Source organism: Clytia hemisphaerica, unplaced genomic scaffold (genome assembly GCF_902728285.1).
Source record: "Clytia hemisphaerica strain Z4C2 unplaced genomic scaffold, Clytia hemisphaerica genome assembly, whole genome shotgun sequence".
NCBI classification, from domain to species: Eukaryota; Metazoa; Cnidaria; class Hydrozoa; order Leptothecata; family Clytiidae; genus Clytia; species Clytia hemisphaerica.
The window spans coordinates 342807-362830 of record NW_027104054.1 but is presented as its reverse complement, the minus strand read 5'-3'; the positions used below and the strand labels follow the sequence as shown (position 1 = coordinate 362830).

Sequence of the window (20024 nt, the reverse complement as noted above, 5' to 3'; positions counted from 1 at the left end):
CATATTTATCTAAAAGGATTGATTTCTAATTACAAGCAGGGTCGAAATATATTGGACATTTTGGTTAATTCCTACTAATTCCCAATTCCGAAAAAGTCGCTTTTGGGCAAATTGATAAATTTATTCGAATATTTCAATCCGGGAGGGGTTTATAGACTTCCAGGCTATATTCTGAGTCCTGTTGGATCATTCTTGGACTTTTAGTTCCTCAGATCCTAAGCTCGTAAGTCCTAATTCTAGCGTTAAAACAGTACCCGTCCAACCTAATTTAGAGCGCTTTCAAACAGGGGGGGGGGGGTCGGTACTAAAATCCAAGACATATATTAGTACTAAAAAGTCTTTTGACGATTTTTGACATACCCCCACCTAATTTTTGAAAAAGGAATTTAAGTACACATGTACTAAAATTAATTTTGACATTTTAGCATAGTGACCACCTAAATAAGACTTATTTTTTTAATTCAGTTCGGAGAATGCGGGTCTTTGGACTTTCAACAAAATGCCAACTCTTGTTATTTAAGCTGTCAATGAACCTGATCTATCTCTATCCATTCTAGATAAAGACTCAGAAACAGTCAAGACACTTTTGCTCTGCTCTACTTTAGTTAATGCAAAGATTGATTGGTTATTTTTCACCTCTTATTTTACAGCTTGTTATTTCTTTTCTATCCAGTTATCCATGGTTCTTTACAAAAACAAAGCATTCAACTTCGAAAACATTTTTTATTCCAGAAAGCAGAACATTAAATACACCCCTGTTTCACAGCCCCGGTAGAACCTTTTTCCTCAGTGGAGATAAAAATTCCTATTGAAATGCTAATGGGGATAGATCCAAGGTTTAAAAACCCAATAGGGATGGTTTTGGAGTGAAATTTTTAAACATGGAATTTTAAGTGGGACTGAAATTCAAGGGTATTTTACCACCGGGGACAATATTTTTGCTTAATTTGTGACACAGGGGTGTTTAAATCTTATTCATTTTGCCTAAAATGCTCGGTCAATAGTTACATTTCCTAAAATGTGGTGATTTTTAGTACTCATTTACTAAAATTTTTCTTAAATTTCTTGAAGACCCCACCTAATTTGGGATTTTAGTACACATGGTACTAAAATGCTTTAAAGGCTTTTTTTGTAATACCACCACGTCACTAAAAGTCATGATGTCTGAAATTTTAGTATCGACCCCCCCCCTGTTCCAAATCGTTTGTGGTTGTAAGATTTCGTGGGAATTTCCCTTTTTTCTCAAATATGATGACTTTGATTGTAACCCTAATTTGCTTCGAGTTCATCGTGCTTTATTACAAGGGATAAGAATCTTAGGTCGAAACTTTTGACCGGGTGAAAATACAAGCGCCGAGATCCAATAATTAGTTAAACTTTTCAGACAGTGGATGCTTTGAGTTGGACAATGACGGAAATTTTAAAACAGAAGTTCTCGATAATACTACTAATATATAGAAACATACAGAGGTGCTTGAAGTTGGACAAGCTTGTAACGTTCACCATTTTTGTGTACGTAATTTAATTTTCATAAGTCCGTTCAAATTCGCTACATTACTCTTTCCCAAAACCTAATAGACGTCAACACAGAGAAAGACATCAGTGGAGTTTCAATTTTATGATTGTGCAGATCTTATTTCTTGAAAAAAATCTGATCAAAATAAAAATAGCTAAGGATAAAAATAAAATTATGCTACGCTAGGTATAAATTGCAAAAAAAAAATCGAAAAAATATCATAACAAATTTCTGATATTCAGAATCTTATCTAGGGTGTGCATCTTCCGATAAATCGGGGATAGAAGCAGACATCCCGAATGTGATATCGGTTTGTTAACCACGTGACAAAACGGTCCAATCCTAGCCCGTATCCACCGTGAGGGCAAGTTCCGTACTTACGTTGGTCCGTATACCAATAATAAGGAGCCGGGTTCAATTTTTGTTTAGCAAAGGCCTCCATTAGCTCAGCCTGGAGAAGAAGAAAAAATTGCATATGAGTACCACAGATATCTGTAAAGCCCGAAGGGCTAGATTTGCGGCTTTTATCAAAAAGTGAAGCTCATCTTTGGAAGGATTTCCTACCAGAGTCACGTGACTAAAATATGCAATTTCACCGGTTTGAGAGATGTGAAATAGCGTTTGCCGCCTACTTTTTTTGGTCTCGCGCTCCGAAAACAATTAAAATGCTAGATCCTATCCATCGGCACGAAATTTAAAAAGTCAAATTTTTGCTTCACTTTTTTTTGCTGGAGAAAGCTTAAAGTTGCCTATCTAGCCCTTCGGGCTTAGATATCTGTGATGAGTACTAGAAAATAATAGCTAAAGTCTGTCCAGATATAATTGGCAGTGGAAACAAAAATACCTGTAACTTTTGATAGTCAAATATAATTATGGAAATTTTTTTTGCTTGTTTTAGAGAATTAAAAGTGCTTTATTTGAATGTATTTTTGGTTGAAAAATTCGCAATTTTTAGCGGTTAAATTTGCGATTGCAAAATTTGAGCTTTTTTTCTACTTATGCTATAACTTTCATTTTTACACCAGTGGTAGTTCAACCTTAGGTTAAGAAGTTTGTTAAATTTCAAGGCAAACAGAAAAGTCCTTCGGAAGATATGGGACCCGAAATACCCCTTGGTAGCACTTTTCTGTGAAATATCAAATCTCCAACTTATTACTAAAAACGGGGGTAGTGATATGATTGATAAAACAGTTTTTCGATCATAACACATTTTACGATCTCTTTAATGACCTCATAGCCAAACTGTGTTTAGTGTTTTGGGAATTAGCAAAGTTCTTTAATGACTTAAAAATAACAAAGGCAATATAAGTTCATGCTTATCTTTTCAATAAAAACAATTATACTGTGATTTCACTTCGTTTTGAAATAATCAATGATACCAATAATACCAATGCACCAACACTTAACATTTTCGAACTTTTAATTGCACTGTTCAAAAAAGATAACATAACCCCCGTTTTTAGTAATAAGTTGGAGATTTGATATTTCACAGAAAAGTGCTACCAAGGGGTATTTCGGGTCCCATATCTTCCGTAGAACTTTTCTGTTTGCCTTGAAATTTAACAAACTTCTTAACCTAAGGTTGAACTACCACTGGTGTAAAAATGAAAGTTATAGCATAAGTAGAAAAAAAGCTCAATTTTTACAATCGCAAATTTCACCGCTAAAAATCGCGAACTTTTCAACCAAAATTACATTCAAATAAAGCGCTTTTAATTCTCTAAAACAAGCAAAAAAAATTTCCATAATTGTATTTGACTATCAAAAGTTACAGGCATTCTTGTTTCCACTGCCAATTATATCTGGACAGACTTTAGCTACTCGAGATCTTGCCTGGTCTTTTCAATCAACCAAAAACTAAAATTTTGCAACTGCAATTGTTTTCTCCACAAATGAATCTTGATTTACTGTTATACTACACAGGTCTAAAAACGGGTAAGGAATTCTCTTATTTCAACTAAAAACAAAGGCAAAAATTTTCGAAACACACACTTCGTCTGGCAAAAGGCGGAACAGATTTTACATAAAATAAAATCCTTGAAACGCATTACAGTTTAGAAAGATGAGAAAAGAGCAAGATAATCAAATAAAAGTGGGTCTGTGACGAAATTGAGTAAGTTATGAAAATCTGGGTTTTTCTTTATGTATAGGCTGTTCCAGAGACACTGTACACTATTACTAGTCCTGTCGACACCGCATTCTGATAGACCTGCTCACTGCTCACTGCTCACTGCTTGTGTGCATGCACAGTAAAAATAGGGGAAAAAGCATAAAAGGGAAAGACACGGATGTATTTGTTTTGATATTTGAAGCTTTAAACAGCATTGAGACAAGAAATGTAAGGAGAGAAGAACCCAACCCTTGTCTCACTCAAAGTATCCACTGTCTGTATAGGCAGCTCATTAGGCGAAAATAAAAAAAAGTAGTGTTTCCGGAATCCGGGTTAAGGAAAAAAGCTCTCATGCGGCCAGCCGGAAAATTTTTTTCTTTCTATTTTTGATAACTTAAGGTAATTGAAATAGAACTTTAAAGATAACTTTTATTTTTTGACCCGGCCGGTTTCCGGAAACATTACATTTTTTTATTTTCGCCTTACTTGATATGTTTCAAAACGGACAGATATCGGCACTCTACACCCTACTGGTCAACGTTTATTTACTAATTTCCTAAACGATCATAATAGCATGCATGAAAATAAGATAACGGACAAAAACTTCCTTCCTTTCCCTTGAACAACCTGTTTATAATTCATCCTTTGTTCCTTTTCAAAATTGCGAATCAATGTACTCTCGGGTACCTAATAGCCGGGGGGGGGGGGGCGCTAATTAATTTTTCGAAAATTTTCCACCCAGGACATTTTTATTCCACCCCCCCCGCTTATTAAATTTTGAGATTTTTTCCAACCCCCCTGCTTATTCCAAACCCCCCGGCTATTAGGTACCCGAGAGTATGCAGCAAAATAATTTTCTTTGAATTTGAAATTCAGTGACTGCGAACATCAAGTTCCTTGATCCTTTATTTCTTAGAAAAATCTACTCAGACTTTTTAAACCTTGTATTATGGACAAAACTTTCTTCCTTCTCGGAAATTAATCAACATTGAAAGTGAATCATGTTAACCGTAGCTTTATTGCAAAAAAAGAGTTTTAGAACAGTTCCAAATGTTTTCCTTATCAGTGTAATTAGCTCAGAAAATGAAAAGTAGAGTGTTAACAAACCTCATCGTCCATTCTCATGGAACCACCAAGGATTTCACCAACACCTGGCATCAAAACATCCACCTGAGTGCAAAAAAGAAATTTTAAAGAATAATTTCATTAACGTTACCTTATCTCAACACTTTCCTTTATCTACTATAGTATACATCAGTATTTTACAAAGTTAAGTTGTAAAGTTTGTAAAAAAACCTTTTAAATCCCCAAATTCATGATATGCACCACTGGAGAGTCTTCTGAGAACTTTTAAAGTCTTACCATCCATCCACTACGTCACTTAAAAAATAGAAAAAGTGACGAAGTGGGTGAAATTTTTTGAGAATTCTCAGAAGTCTCTTCAGTGTTGCAGATCATGAATTTAGAGGCAAACACCGCAACCTTAAAGATTTCGATTTCCATTAATATTGGAGACAATAAATGATAAATGGGAACATACAGCTTCAACGACTTTAGGGTTGTTTTGATCTTTTCGCATGTAAAATGCTTTGACGTCAGCTGGGAATCGCGTCAACAGGATTGGCTGTAAAAAAGCAAAAGATGAGAATGAATGAACGATACAAGATGTTGCACAGGGACAAAAAATTGCTGCAGTTAGGAAGAAGTTGATGAATATGTTAGATAAAGGGACAAACTGTGTTTTCGAGTCATAACCTGAACCAAATGTAACCAACCAATCAACCAGTTTACTATAGAATCTGGCATGAACTAAGCAAAAAGTCGGCGGTGACATAGCTGATCACACAAATTTATTTTTACTATACCTCTCCAATAACATCAGTCATTCTTCGTTCAGGCATCTCTGGGATATCCTTCAAAAGGTGAAGAAAATAAAAAATGTTAAATATTAAGAAAAATCGAAGAAATTTATTATATCAATAATCTACGTTACGAGCTCGTTCAGTCGAGTTAAAAAATGGAATTAGAGAAATTCGAATCAAAATCCTAAGTGGTACTCTGAGATTTATTCTAATTCTAGAAAGATTTGAGAATTGAAGAGTCAATCTTACCTCTCCGAATTCGTAGAAAGTTCCGTCGTCTTTTTTGAAGCCGTCTTTGCGTAACCATTCGATGGCTTCGGCATAGTCCATTCGTTTGAAAGGTCGTTTAGGCGCTTTGAAGTCCTAAAATGGTGGAAAATGAAACGATAACGGAGGTGATCAAGAATATCATTAAGATATCTGTGAGGTCTGTGAAAATACATGTAATAGACCTTTTGATAAATTACATCACGAACATCACTTGCATCGTTTTGAGATTATTGCCATGGTGATTAACTAACTCCAAGTAGATTTTATTAAAACTACTTCATATCTGTTCATATTCTTAAAAAAAGTTTTTTTTCTCAAGGGACATAATAACCATGGTAATTGTTTGAATACGAGGCGAGTGATGTTCGTGACGTAATTTATGAAAAGGCCTATTCTTTTAAATCGATTTGACTTGATTGAGCTCCAATCTGAATTGGTTTACATAAAGTAAGAAAAGGCAGCACCAATTTCAAACCGACTTTGTTCTTTTGGTTAAGTTTCGGTTAAAATAAGAATCAGAACTCAAAATTCAAATCTTACAGGGTTCAAATCTTTCATGAGCTCTCCTTCGGGTGATTTCAAAAAGCGATCCACAACATCGCAAACCTGCAAAATATGAAAAGCATCATTTTCAGAAGTTTGAAAGAATCTATAGCAATCATTTGTATCATGCCTCACTGTGTGACTTTTATTCGATCGATTTCTGAGACAGGAATTAAGAAATTGGCATTTAACCCTGATTTTCTCATCAAAGTGAACACTAAAGTTCTCACACTTTTTCAGCTGATAGTAGAAATAAGTTTTATAAATAATAAGGTTGAAAAGCAAGTTCAAAAGATTGCTAAGCCACACAAAATACATTGAAGAATTCTGAGGGTAATTCTGTTTTAGTTTATAATACTTACCAGATCTTCAATGTTGTTCAAAAGTTCTTCAAAGTCGATGAATGGACATTCACCTTCGATATGTGTGTATCTAAAATAGAAAAAGAAGATAATAAAGCACAGACATTTCATTTTGAAGGGTTGATCTTATTAAGAATTCCTTTGAAAACTTTCATGTAAAAAATCTCAAATACTCTTAGATGAGAAGGCTAATTGCCAAGGAGTTTGCATGTGTACTTTCGAAAACACTAAAAAGGTAGATAAAATTTATATTCAGAGCCAAACCAGAATATTCATTTGACAGCTACAAATATTTTCACATTTTCAAATAACTTGGGAGTCGAGTGGTAAAAGAATTAACAAACAGAGGGAAGGCGTTGTTTATTTGACACCCGAGAGTGACATTGTCAATCTTCATTCACTTACTCAGCTAAATGTCTTCTCGTTCTCGACGTTTCCGCTCTGTAAGATTGTGCAACACAAAAGACGTCACCGACAGCTGGACAGGCAGTTTCAAGGTACAATTGAGATGATTGTGTCAAATAGGCTGGTTCACCGAAATAATCAAATTTGAAGAGCGTGCTACCTCCCTCACATTGTGTCTGCACCATGGTAGGTGGACACATCTCTGTGTATCCACGGGCGAAGTAATGATCTCTGAAACTGAAATAAAATGAAATCATGAAAAATAAATTCAAAAATTTTTTATCAAAAGAATAAAGCCGTTTCAGACATCGTGTAAAATTTTCTCAATCTACAGAGCATAAAAATTATAAGATGAACCCCTTTGGTTATCATTTTTAAATTGTAAAATTAGTATCTACTGGATCTTGTGAGAACGAGAAGAAGGATATCACTGTTGTTATGAAAAATAGTTTCAGATGGCTGAGCTTAAAGGTTTTGTTTTTAAATAAGAGTGATATCGTTTGCTTACTCATCAATTTTAATTTACAAACTTTTTCACATTAGATCGACACGGAGGTGGAGCGAGATGATTAGAAAGAGGGAAAGAAAAACATCTTTTGTTTATATCAGCATAATATAACAATAGGCAGAAACTGTCCTGATATGAAATATGTGTCTGATATATGAGAACACTTTATGTAAAAAGAAAACCTTTAACTGAATTAAGTGTTATTACCATTGTGTGACCCTTGAGCGGACTCTCATGATTTTGGAAAGCTGAAATCAAAACGAAAATACGTTAACCAATAGTCAATATCTTAGAGAAATTAGTTTGGCATTACTTTTACTGATTTGATTATACTTGACATAAAATAGATGCTTGAAGTCAGCAGTGCAGGAAAAGAGGGAATATAAGCATAATATACAGGGCAGTGAATGAAAATTACTTACAAACTCTCCCCTTAGTGCTAAATGTCTTTGGTCCAATAAGGTATCAACGCTGGATGTCTAAGAAATAAAAAAAAACATTGGGCTTCTAATCCAACTTCTGAGCCTGCAATTCACAGTCATGTTGGTGGATTATTAAAAGGTAAGGCCCGTGACAATAAAATGCTGGAGGCTATGGCGTGAAAGCTTTTTAACTGATTGGCAATCAATGTCTAGGGCAAACCGGAACTAAAACAGGCTTATGTACTAAGTTGGTTGAATGGTGTGCATTAACCGACTTTAAAATCAACTTCATTTAAAAATCGTTAATAAATAGGCAATTTCAAATAATTTTAAATTTGGAATTAGATTAGATTCTATCAAAGGGGTATCAAACGGGAGGAGACCTCAACAACTATGAAGGAAAGGAAGGATATGAGTGAAACTTCCAAAATATTTCATCTTACCTCATTTACAACAAGATCAGCACCACCTGGAGGTGCAAAACCAACAACTTCCCAATAATCAACAATGAGCTCATGACCACCAGGTGCCTGAAAAATAAGAGCATCCTACTATATTTTTGACCAAGAAAGGAGCACTTATTTCTGTCACTCACATAAGCTTTTTACAAAAATCTAAATGGATTTTGAGAGAGACATTGCAAAGTTCTTGTCGTTGACGTCTAGGAAGAGCAGATAAAAAAAGATATTTACTAAAGCGGAAGCCAGATGAAAATATTAATAATGTCAACGACAAGTTTAGTCAAATTAAAGAAAAAGAGTGAAGATTACTTGATGAAAGCAATAGTATGAGAATAGAACAGAGAAAATAGGTCATCGCTACAAACAGAGATATTACAAGTAAAATACCAAAATCTGAACGAAAAACTTCTTCTTACACTTTTCCCTTCTGGGACAGCTTGGAGTGTTCCATACAAACAGACTGAAGACTCTGTGGTTAGTCTGACAGCATTGTATGTTTGACAGAGTTTGTCAGCGAGGACACATTGTAAAAATCCAGTGCCATCCCGTAGTACGATAAACATTAGGTTTTTACCTGAAGTTGAGGAATAAAATATTAAAAGTGGACTGTAAGCACTGAATTAAAAGTATTGGTACTGAGCAAGACAAAGTAAATTCTGAGGCACCACAGAACACTTTTGAGATTCTATTAATTTTTTTGCAAATTTTATTTATGTAAGAAGTTTTAAGGTTCTTTATGAATATTAAGTTAATTAAAAGTTGTGGTAAAAAGGGGAAGGACATTTTAATACCTTGTTGACGAAGCCGGTGAACCCATCCATAAACTTTTATTCTTTGATCTCTATGGTCTTTAGCAACTCGCAGTTTGATCTACAGTTGAAAAAATATAATATAAAATTCTATCGAATGACTTTAGGTTATAAGGTTAGCTCAGTCAGCAGAGACTTCAAGGTGGTCACACGATTCAAAAAAAACTTTTATCTTAGTTTTGAGTTAAATCTTTTACCTTTTTGGCTGCTGGTAAACTTTTATCCTCTTCTATTGTTATCTTTTTGGCTTCTTCTAAGTTTTTCTCGTGTTGTGCTGCTTTCTCAGCCTGGAACAAAAATTTAGATCAAAATTAGGTTTGAAAAAGATTTTGTTTAGAAAAAGTCCCTTTGAAAATTTCAAAACAAAAATCCCAAGAGTTCAATTTTGAGATTACACGAGTTTAACATATGACTATTGAAACTAATCACCCAAAGAACTTTACCTCCTTTCAAAATCAAAATTTATTTTGTATGATAATATTACTGAATTATTCAGTTAAGGCCGTTCATATAGAAGGCAAATACTGATAACAAAATAAAAATTTTCAAACTTTTACTTTTTTATTTTACCTCCTGTTTCTTTTGGTTTTCCATTTTCCGTTTTTCTTGACCAAAAAGTTTTGTCATTTTCTTTAATTGTGCCTTGGCAATGATATCAAATCCAGCTTTTTCTGGGTCTTTTGTGTCAACCATGATCTGTGGGAAAGGCTCAGCACCAACATGGTGCATGGCGCGGAGAACTGTTTTGAAAGGTTTAGCCTCTGAACCATCACCAGTTTCATCGTTACCATTTTTATCGGATGTGTATATTGGTGCCATGTCTAAATAAACGAGGAAAGGTTTAATGTTGATGAAAACACAATGAAAATAAATTTAGCATGACAACATTTTTCAGGAAAATAAAAACTTGTTAAAAGTATTAAAAATATTGATTTGTATACACGGTAATAGAAAAATGACAAGGGAAAGAAGGCAGGGCAGGTCACATTGAAAACATTTTGACAAAGAATAGCTATAATACACCAAATGTTCACTGACCTGCACCTGCCAATATAGAATAGAATTTCAATGAGGGTTTCTCCAGATAATGGATCAATATTGGTGACTTCAAAGAAAATCCTCTGTTCAAAGCTCTCAGTGGAAGTAGGGTTTTTGATACAAAAACAGGGCGACTCAATCTTATGACAACTTCGGGTATTATTCTTAGCATGACAAATGGCTTACCAACCTTAGATTAGAAGAAAAACAAAACAAATTTAGAGGTCTTTTAACAATCAACAATGTAAATTTTGTGTGATAAAAAGGCTAGTTGAGCAAAATGTAACCAAACTAAATTTCAGAAATTAAATTAAACAACAACCATGCTGACACACCAAACTCTCTGTTAGGTCTGAAAAACTGTCTGTAGTTTGTCCAGTATTACCTTACTTGAGTTCTTGACACCTGACAGACACAGGACTTTTTTCTTTAGCCTTTAGCGCACACTGAACACATTAGACTGATTCACGTCCATACCCGTGTTTAAAGATTTCTGGGTGGTAATAAGTTTTCTCATTTGATAATGGAAGTGTCCCCTCCAGCACCTCTGTAAGTCTGGTGCGTCGATAGAGTCATATTAAACCGGGTCTCAGGCAACAAAATAGGTCCCCCCCAAAGATTTAGGTCCCCCCGAATATAAAAACTCTTCTTCTAAACACATACAACATGGTGTCCCTCCAGGTTCTGTTTTGCTTTAATGGGATAAACTTTTGCGGGGATTAAATTTTGCGGTTTGGCCTATCCACGAAACTCAAAAATTTCGGCTGGGACTTAATTTCGCGCATGGCACTATTGGGTGGCAATATTTTCACGATTTTGTGACTTCTACTGTCAACCATGCATTTTAATTGTTTTGAAATACACATTATTAGTAGCGCTTCTTTGATGCCAGTAAACATTCAAAGCAGGGCTCAAAATAACAGTCGGACATCGGACATATTCCGACCCAAATAGCTTCATATCCGACCCAAAAATCATAATTTTCAAGCTAAACCAGCCTGATCGGACATTTTGTCCGACCCACTTGAAATCGTTATTTCGAGCCTTGCAAATAGTATTTGTTTGACATATTTTGAGTTTTCCCAAATTTCCATTGGGATTTAATTTTGCAGATTTTTGCGGGTGACACTCCAATCTGCGAAATCCGCGAAAGTTTATACCATTAAAGTAGGCCCTCTACTCAATCTCCTTTATGTTAATGATCTTCATATTGCTCTTCGCTATTCTCTTGTCAGTTTGTTTGTTGATGATACTATGCTCTTTTTTGCGAATGAATCTTTGAAACCGATCGCCAAACAAGCTAATATTGATCTGAAGCTTCTTATGAATTGGATCAAAGCTAATAAAATCTCTATAAACGCTAGGAAAACCAAGCTCTTATTATTTCGTCCAATACGTAAGAAGATCGATTACAACTTGAAAATTAAAATCAACAGGCATCGGCTCAGACCCAGCAAAGTCGTAAAATACCTTGGTGTGTATATTGATGAACATGGAAACTGGAACACCACATCGATTTTGTCTGCAATAAACTAAAGAGAGCTAACGGAGCTCTGAGTAAACTTCGGCATTATTTCGACAAGAAAACATTAACTTCATTGTATTTTTCTCTTTTTCAATGTCACATATCTTATGCAGCGCAAATTTGGGGGCAACGCCAAACCATCCACACCCGCCGAATTCTTATCCTTCAAAAATAGTCAAACATACGCAACGCACTGGGCTCAACTCCAGTGGCTTCAAATTATTCAAAGACCCAATTGTAGACCCCCAGATATTCATCCAAGGAACAAGTGTGCCAAGATTTCAGCCAAATCGAAAATTTTTTGAAGTCTCCAGGCTGTCCCAAAGTTTTAGCCTCGTTTTGGTGAAAAACTCGCCCCAGGCCTCAAAAATCAAAATTTTTAAAAAATGAAAAAAACATCCCCAAATAATATTCACCCAAGGAACAAGTGTGCCAAATTTCAGACAAATTCAAGCATTTTTGAAGTCTCCAGACTGCCCTTAAGTTTTTGTGACAGACAGACAGACAGACAGACATTTTCTTTTGTGTTTTTATAAATTTCTTTTGTTTATCGTGTACATGATAAAGACTGATTTTAACCAGATAAAAAAATGAACTACATTTTTGTGTCATTTTGGTCAGCTGAATGGATAGTCGTTTTTCCAACCTTTTTTTCCCCAACCAACGGACTCATTTTTTTGCCTAAAAATGACACAAACGAAAGTTATTTGTGATTGTCAGCTAAGCAATAACCAATCAGTCTAGACGTAAACTCCTATACCAGGATTAGAAACTAGGCTAGTCTTAACTCTTTTTATCTTTCCCTTTGCAACAATACAATGTTGACGTTAACACAACAAAATTGACAAATAAGAGGGCAGCTGTAAAATCTCACCCTTCATGAAAGCTTTTTTATTTGTTTCAATCCGTGATCCTAAGCCTTAGGTTTTTTTCTCATCTTCAATTTACTGAAGAAAGCGGGAATTTGATGCGAGAGTAAGATTGTCAACAAACCACTGAAAATGAAAGTAAAATCAGCCCGCACTCCAAATCCTGTAAGCTTGATATACAGTGAAGTGTGGGGTAAGTTGCATCAGTGAAGGGAAACTTGCATAGCCATCAAATGACTGACCAATCAAAGCAGCAAAATTTCAAACAAATGAAATACGCAGCTCCGCCCCCAGCTCTACTTTATCATTTTTGTTTGGATTTTACTTGTGTTTTAATGACCAGACAGGTCATTCATTTGAGGGCTATGCATGTTTGCCTCCACTGATGCAAGTTACGAGTAGGAGTTTAAGCGTAGACTGCCAAAACTCTGCGAATTATGAGAAAGGTGTATTCATTCAGTTAGCCACACTAGGAAATCAAGCTTTCAGAAAAAACAACATCAGTCATCTACAGGAAGTATTTGCAACAACAAGGATGAGAGTTACCTGAATCAAGTTCAAGTAGGGAGGGGACTTAAAAAAAGAAAATTAGAAAGAATTTAGTGGCATATGTACAAAAGCTACCAAATTATATAAAAAGAAGAAAAAAATCAAAAATTTTGACCGGGGACCCTTTTCAGGGTCCCCCCGGGCCCCATTTCTGCGGGGTACCCAGCGCAACCCCGGACCAATAATAGCTTAACACCAACTTTCTCAAAACATAGTCATGTGGCATATCAAATTATCAGAAATTTTATGCTGATTCCAAAAAACATTAGTAGTAGGGGTAATAAAGCTAAAAAAAGTTAAGACGATATCTTGGACCAGATTTTGAGTAAATTGCATAATTTGCAAGAAATTCGAATAGAATTTTGATTATGACTAACTATCATGTAGTTAGTAGTTAAACTTTGACAAAATTCTGGTTAATTGAATGTACAACTGTTTTCATGATATGAAGACATTTTCAGGTTTATTTAAGTCCCCTCCCTAAGTTCCCAAGAAAATTAATTAATAAAACTTGAAAACTTAAAACGAGACAAAATAGCCGAGTGCCTGAATATCAACCAACTAAATTTTGTCATTCAATTCCAGAGACAGTGCTTCGATTTCTAAGGCCTTGTTCATACGCTAAAGTAAAAATAATTCCACACATGTAAATAGGTCAGTGTTTGAGCATGGAGGTTATGCGGACGATACGACACCCTATGTTAGTGCTCCTACCTGGATTGAAGTAGTGGTAAACTAAGCTCTGTAGCAGAAAAAATCTTCACATGGCTTTCGATTAATCAAATGGTTGGTAATGCTGACAAATGTCAGCTAATAGTTAACATCATATTGACGACTCGCTCTATCTAAATATTAGAGAAGAAACTGTTTTCAATACCAAAACGTCAAAGATTCTTGAAGTAACCTTCAATAATCTTTTGACGTTTGAATCGCATATAGAAAATCTTAGCAAGAAAGCTAGTTTGAAAATAACCGCCTTAGCCAGAATGAGCACATATCTCACTTTAGAAAAAAAGAAACGCTTGATGAATGCTTTCATTAAATGCCACTTCAATTACTGTCCTCTCATATGGATGTTTCATAGCAGAGCTTTAGTGGATCAACAATCGATGCTTGAGAATCGTTTACTCAGAATACAACTCATCATTCGATGATCTGTTGAAACTTGACAATGGTTCCACCTTCCATCAACGAGCAATTCAATCCTTATCCACAGAGCTATTTAAATCAAAACTCAATGAATCAGAAAGTAAAATATTTCTCAAAAACCAATGTAAGATCAAAACGAGAAAAAGGAATTCCTTTCGTAGTAGAGTAGTTGAAAGTGAAATGAATGGAAAATCGTCTTTAGCTTTCCTGGGACCTAAAATCTGGGCTACCCTTCCTGATGACTTTAAAAAACTAGATGAATTTAAAAAAGAAATCAAGCAATGGGGGCCCACTACTTGTCCTTGCTGAAACTGTCGTACTTTTATCCATGGCGTTGGTTTCATTGATTGAATTTAAATTAATTTGTATATAATAGTTGATCTTGAGTATCAACATTCTAGATAGATTTGTAATTAATAGTTGATATTGATTAGCCTTGAGCTAAGTACACATTGTACTACTTTGCATCAACTTTAAAGAAAAGAAACATAAACACATAAACATAAAGAAACAAGAGATGTATGCTATTGTAACCAAGCTCGCCTTACGATTAAAAAAGTTACGATGTATGCATGCTCATAAGCTCTTTTATCTGAAATCTTATTGGCTAATTTAAGCTTTAGAAGTTAGATGAGACGAGATCCATTGTTTCTGACAGCAGTGTAAAAAATATTTGGACCAAAAAAAAGGCCTGTAAACTTGGCAATCCTTCATCAAATGATAAGATTTTTCGATCAATGTTTTCTTTAAGGTGAACTCTATTGCTTGATACTTTCCTCCAAAATTCTCCAGCAACTTTATGTCTACAAATTGAATCTGAAATCGTGTGTGCTTATAAAGAGCTTTTCATTTTCTGGCTTGAGAAAATATCTTTTCAAAACAAAATTTAACAGATAACGAAATTTAACATAAACTTGTTTAGTGGAGGAAGTCTTATTTAATTTTCGTACCAGGTGCGCCACAAAAAAGTTTCTCTCTTTAAAGTAAACTTTCCTGAGATCTAAAATCAAAACATTGACTTTATATCTTTATTCGTACCACTGCTAAGTCGGGTAACTTGCATCAGTGGAGGCTAACATGCATAGCCCTCAAATGAATGACCTGTCTGATCCTTAAAATACAAAGTTAAATCAAAACAAAAATGGTATAGTAGAGCTATGAGTGAAGCTGCGTAGTTAATTTGTTTTGAAATTTTGCTGCTTCGATTGGTCAGTCATTTGAGGGCTATGCCTGTTAGCCTCCACTGATGCAAGTTACCCGACTTCATGGTACAAAGGCTATCGCGACTGCCAATAAAAATTTGATAGGTTGATTTTCAACGCTTTCAAGGAATTTCTGAAAGTAACTTTTTTATTCAATCGAGCATACCTTAAAGGAAGAAATTTTGGCGGAAAGAAAATTTGGCGGATTTGGCGGATTTGACTGAAATCCGCCAAATTAAGTTCCCGCCAAATTAAGTTCCCGCCAAAATTTCTTTTTTCCACCATCCGCCAAATTAAATTCAAGTCAAATTAAACATTTTGAAAATATGATTTCTTTTAAGGTGTTTTTGCTATTTTTCGCTGTTTTGACGCCATCTTAAGGTTAAATTTTTAAGCGACCGCCAAATTAAATTCCCGCTAAATTTAGTTTTTTCGTCCATCCGCCAAATTAAATTCCCTCTGAAAAAACTTTTTTGGCCATCCGCCAAATTAAATTCCTGCCAAAATTTCTTCCTTTAAGGTAACTTTCGTTCTAATAAACCTAATTCAATTTATGACCAATCTGGACCAATCAAAATTAAGTTTATCATTCTCCTTTCCAATGAAAAAGGAATGATTCTTTTAAAATTTTCAGACTTTGAGAAAATTAACTCTAAAGAGAGAAACTTTTTTGTGGCGCACCTGGTATATTAGAAGGCTAGAAATCTTAAATATTGATAGTAAGAATGTTCAAAGAAATCTTGAACGACCAATTACCGACACATTCAACTCCTGTTTTTTTTTAGACTTTCATGGTTTGAGGTCTGGTAAAATAGCCTATCCGGCGGTGCGCAAAATTATTTTTTTTATTTCAAAAAATTCAAAAAGTGGGAATCAAGAAAGAAAATGAACACACGCAATATAATACCAATAATAAGGTAGGTGGGTTCCGTCTCCCCATAGATCTTTTTCTTGGGAAGTTGATCTTTAAATTAGTCTTTAAGGTTAACTTGGCTCAAATTCTTTCATCTATAGCTCAAATTTTAGACAATTTCTCATAGTTTTTGAAAATGTTAAAATTCCATTAAAAAGCGCTGGGTTATTTTTTCATGAATCCCTTTAGAAGTTTTCATTTTTTTGCTTGCGAATCAAGTAAACGATATAGCGCTTTCGCAGCATTAATCTATGATACGCATTTCGGCGGGATGCTAGTGTGACTAACTGTCATTGATTTGGTTATTGATTGGAAACATTTATCATTGATTGTATCAAGTGGGAGGGTCGGGCAGTTAGGCGGCAATAAAAAATATGTTCCATTCAGGTCCTAAAACATCTGCAAATCCAGTCGGTCGGTTGGTCGGTAGTAAATTTTGTCGGATTTTTAGGATCAAGTAAATACCGATGAATCAAGTTGGCAATCAACAGAATCTTATGCCGCCATCTTTAATTTGCCAAACTTAATGTGCGTGCGCACGTGTTAACCTTTTAAGTAAACAGTTGGTCGGACGACACGATCGGAACATATTTTTTATTACCGCCTTAGTGGAAAAATCTCGATTTTAAGCAGGACCCTGCCGATGCACCAGACTGTCCTGTGACAAAAAGTATCCTTTCGCTACACCGGACGCAATAAGTCTGGTGTCAGTCTGGTGTTGCATACAGGGAATTTTGGACGCCGGACATTTATGAAACAAAAAATTAAGAAACACTGGACGCACCGGACCAGTGGTTTTTTCAAGCACCCAAATGCCCCCGTTAGACAGAGGCATTAAACTCAATTCAAATTGAGTTTTAAAAACTCAATTTGAAAGAAAATTTTAAGTTTATTATTCTCTTTTACAAGAAAAAAGTAAAAGATCAAATTTAACCATATAAAGCACTTTATAAGTCTCTCTTCCCCATTTTTAAAACCCATTAAAAGGATTTAAAAATGAATGAAACCCATAGTTAGAGTTTACTCAGTTATCACAGCTGCAGTTGATTCTTTTAATTGAGTTTTATATACTCCGCTTCTCCTTGATTGAAGATGAAATTGAAATTATTCTTGATATTCAATAAAGGAGACAATTTTTAATTGAGTTTAATTGCTGCCAAAATGTAAAAACTTGTTTTCAAATGAATGTATACCAGTATTTATGAACACTGACTTTTCAACGTAACATTACATTTACATTCTTCTATCTTTTGAAACATCTTATTTGGAACCTATTTTCTCATTGTTTTTGTACAGATCTATATTTTTCATTAGCTCATTCAATTATGTAGAGTGCTGGTTTAGAAGCACCACTATTACTATATCATTAGTGGTTCATTTTTTAATTTTTCAAAATGTGAAATTTTTCATCATCTTCTCATTTAAAAAGAGCTGTGATTTAGATATTTTCAGTAATTTAACTTTGATCATAGATAAATTCTAGGTATACTATACACATTCAACTTTTGCTGATTCAAAGTGCCAGTTGAGACAAAATTTGCTCAGCTTTTTGAAAAATCACACTCGTTTGAGTGTCTTTTGAAAAATTTTGCATAATTCTAGTGGAGTTTTTTATCATTTAGCAGCAGTTCTTTACATAATTTTGTAGTTTTTTTAATTTGTTATTTGAATATGAGTTCAAGTTAAATTTGACAGTTAGTTTTGAGAGGGCTTTTAAGGAAGTTCATTGATAAATTCTACAAATTCATTCAATTTTAACTTATTAAAGTGCTAGTCAAGACAGAAATATGCTCAGCTTTCAGGGGCTTCACTGTTTTAAAGTGCTAGTTAAGACAGAAATATGCTCAGCTTTCAGGGGCTTCGTCCCCTGAACCCCCACCATGGCTAGCCCTGGGCCCAGAGGGGGCTTGAGGCGCCCCCCAGCCCCCAGCTTCCGGCTGGATAGCGCGGCTTACGCCTTTAAAAACTCAATTTGAAAGTACAAACGGAGGCATTGCTTAGTGCTTGAAAAAAACCCTGCGGACTGGTCATGTTCGGTGTTTTGATTGTCTGGTGGGAAAAAATATCATTCTCCGACACCGGACATCCGACTTCCTTAAGTCCGGTGTAGAAATCGTCCGGTGGTAAAAAAAATTCTCATTTTACACCAGACTTTTGTGTGTCCGGTGTTCGTTAAGTCCGGTGGGTCGGCAGGGTCCTTTTAAAGCATGTTCAAAGTTCACAATAACGAATTTCTTTTTATTACGGAAACAAAGAGTGAAAACAAGTCATAAAACTAAAAGTCAGCGCTCCGTGGTTGTGGTGACGTATAGTATTACAAAATTGTTAAGATAAAATGACATACTTTTTAAAACTTTTTTCTACGTCATTTTTTTGAAGCCTCTTCGTAGAAAAATGTGTCTTTTTATAAGGAATTTTATAACACTTCATGGCAGATTTAAAAGACCATCAGAAAAGAAAGCTTCTTTGTTTTTCATTTTCACATTTATGGGGAAGAATGAAATTTTCAGAAGATGCTTTATTCGATCGAGGATTCCCATTTCTGTAAAATCGGGATTCCCCATGCTTGTGAAATGGTGGGTGGCTATTGGTAATACCTTTGTTCTTTTGCTATATTCTTTTGCTCTATATATATATGTGACTTAAAGACTAAAAGTCCGATTTTAAAGTAAAAATCGGATTGTAAAACCGGGAAAGCTACTCCCGATATCGGAATTGAACATTTTTCCGAAACCAGTGCTAACATCGCGTCAGCAACGCTATCGGGCACACCCAGCCCGGCGTCAATATTACCGCGCGTTTTAAAAGTTCGCTCGAGCGGCGCGGGTGGGCAGTCGTGCAGACTAAATATTCGGGTCGGTAAACTAAATATCCAAGAGAGCAAAATATCCAGGACTCGGCAAGATGGCAGCTTTACAAAAGGTCAAAGAAGTGGCGATAAGTTATGCAAAATGAGGTAATTAAGCATTGGAATAACGAACTAATCAAACTAATCTGTAGCTTAACCTACCGAACTAATCGAACTGAGGCAACTTACCAAACTAATCGAACTCCAATTTCCGGTAAAATTGTGAGTGTTCGATTTTAATCGAACTTTAATCGTTCGATGAAGTTCGATTAGTTTGATGGGTTCGATTGGTTTGACAAGTTCGATTGATCGGGTCTGGACTAACTGCCTGGATGAAAAGCAAAACGGTCTTCTATGGTGAAAAAAAGTTTCTTTATTTGACCCTGGACAATTCGTAAGTATGAATATTTTATGAAAAATAGAACTAGAGTTAAGAAAGAAAAATAAAAAAGTTTAATTATACCTGAAACACTCATATTCTTTGCCTTTTCTGTGACTTCTTCTGTGCTCATACCCAAAATAAATAAATAATTCAAATAAATAAAGTGTTTCTGCGATTACAAAATTTGTTAAATGGTCTAGCTTTAGTGTAGGATTCGCTTCTGTTTTTATTATAATGTAAACAAGTTTGTTTATTTCTGGGCTTGACGTGTCGACCTTTTA

The 20024-nt window shown here is 35.0% G+C and overlaps 1 protein-coding gene across 3 annotated transcripts; it reads right to left on the bottom strand.

Moving 5' to 3' along the window:
• Positions 1–1608: 1608 nt before the first annotated feature.
• Positions 1609–20024, bottom strand: LOC136811989 (asparagine--tRNA ligase, cytoplasmic-like). 3 transcript variants are annotated; one of them, XM_067068590.1, is made up of 17 exons: positions 19825–19913; positions 10307–10496; positions 9839–10089; positions 9466–9555; positions 9251–9329; positions 8876–9033; positions 8442–8528; positions 7999–8055; positions 7784–7824; positions 7069–7305; positions 6664–6733; positions 6299–6364; positions 5738–5851; positions 5492–5539; positions 5167–5250; positions 4734–4796; positions 1609–1967 (listed from the first exon to the last, which is right to left on the bottom strand). In XM_067068590.1, the coding sequence occupies exons 2-17, from the start codon at positions 10476–10478 to the stop codon at positions 1767–1769; spliced, it is 1818 nt and encodes a 605-aa protein (XP_066924691.1). In that variant the 5' UTR covers positions 10479–10496; positions 19825–19913; the 3' UTR covers positions 1609–1766. The 3 variants fall into 3 exon arrangements, with proteins under 3 accessions (XP_066924691.1, XP_066924692.1, XP_066924693.1); XM_067068591.1 differs by lacking the exon at positions 10307–10496 and having other exon boundaries at positions 19825–20024; XM_067068592.1 differs by lacking the exons at positions 10307–10496; positions 19825–19913 and adding an exon at positions 12431–12458.

Excerpts from the sequence above, each read along its gene's own strand:
- LOC136811989 (XM_067068590.1), bottom strand. The coding sequence starts at position 10,478 with ATGCTAAGAATAATACCCGAAGTTGTCATAAGATTGAGTCGCCCTGTT. Across the intron at positions 8,529-8,875 it reads CTGTCCCAGAAGGGAAAAGT|GCACCTGGTGGTCATGAGCT; the intron begins GTAAGAAGAAGT and ends CTTATTTTTCAG. Across the intron at positions 7,306-7,783 it reads CGCTCAAGGGTCACACAATG|TTTCAGAGATCATTACTTCG; the intron begins GTAATAACACTT and ends ATTTTATTTCAG.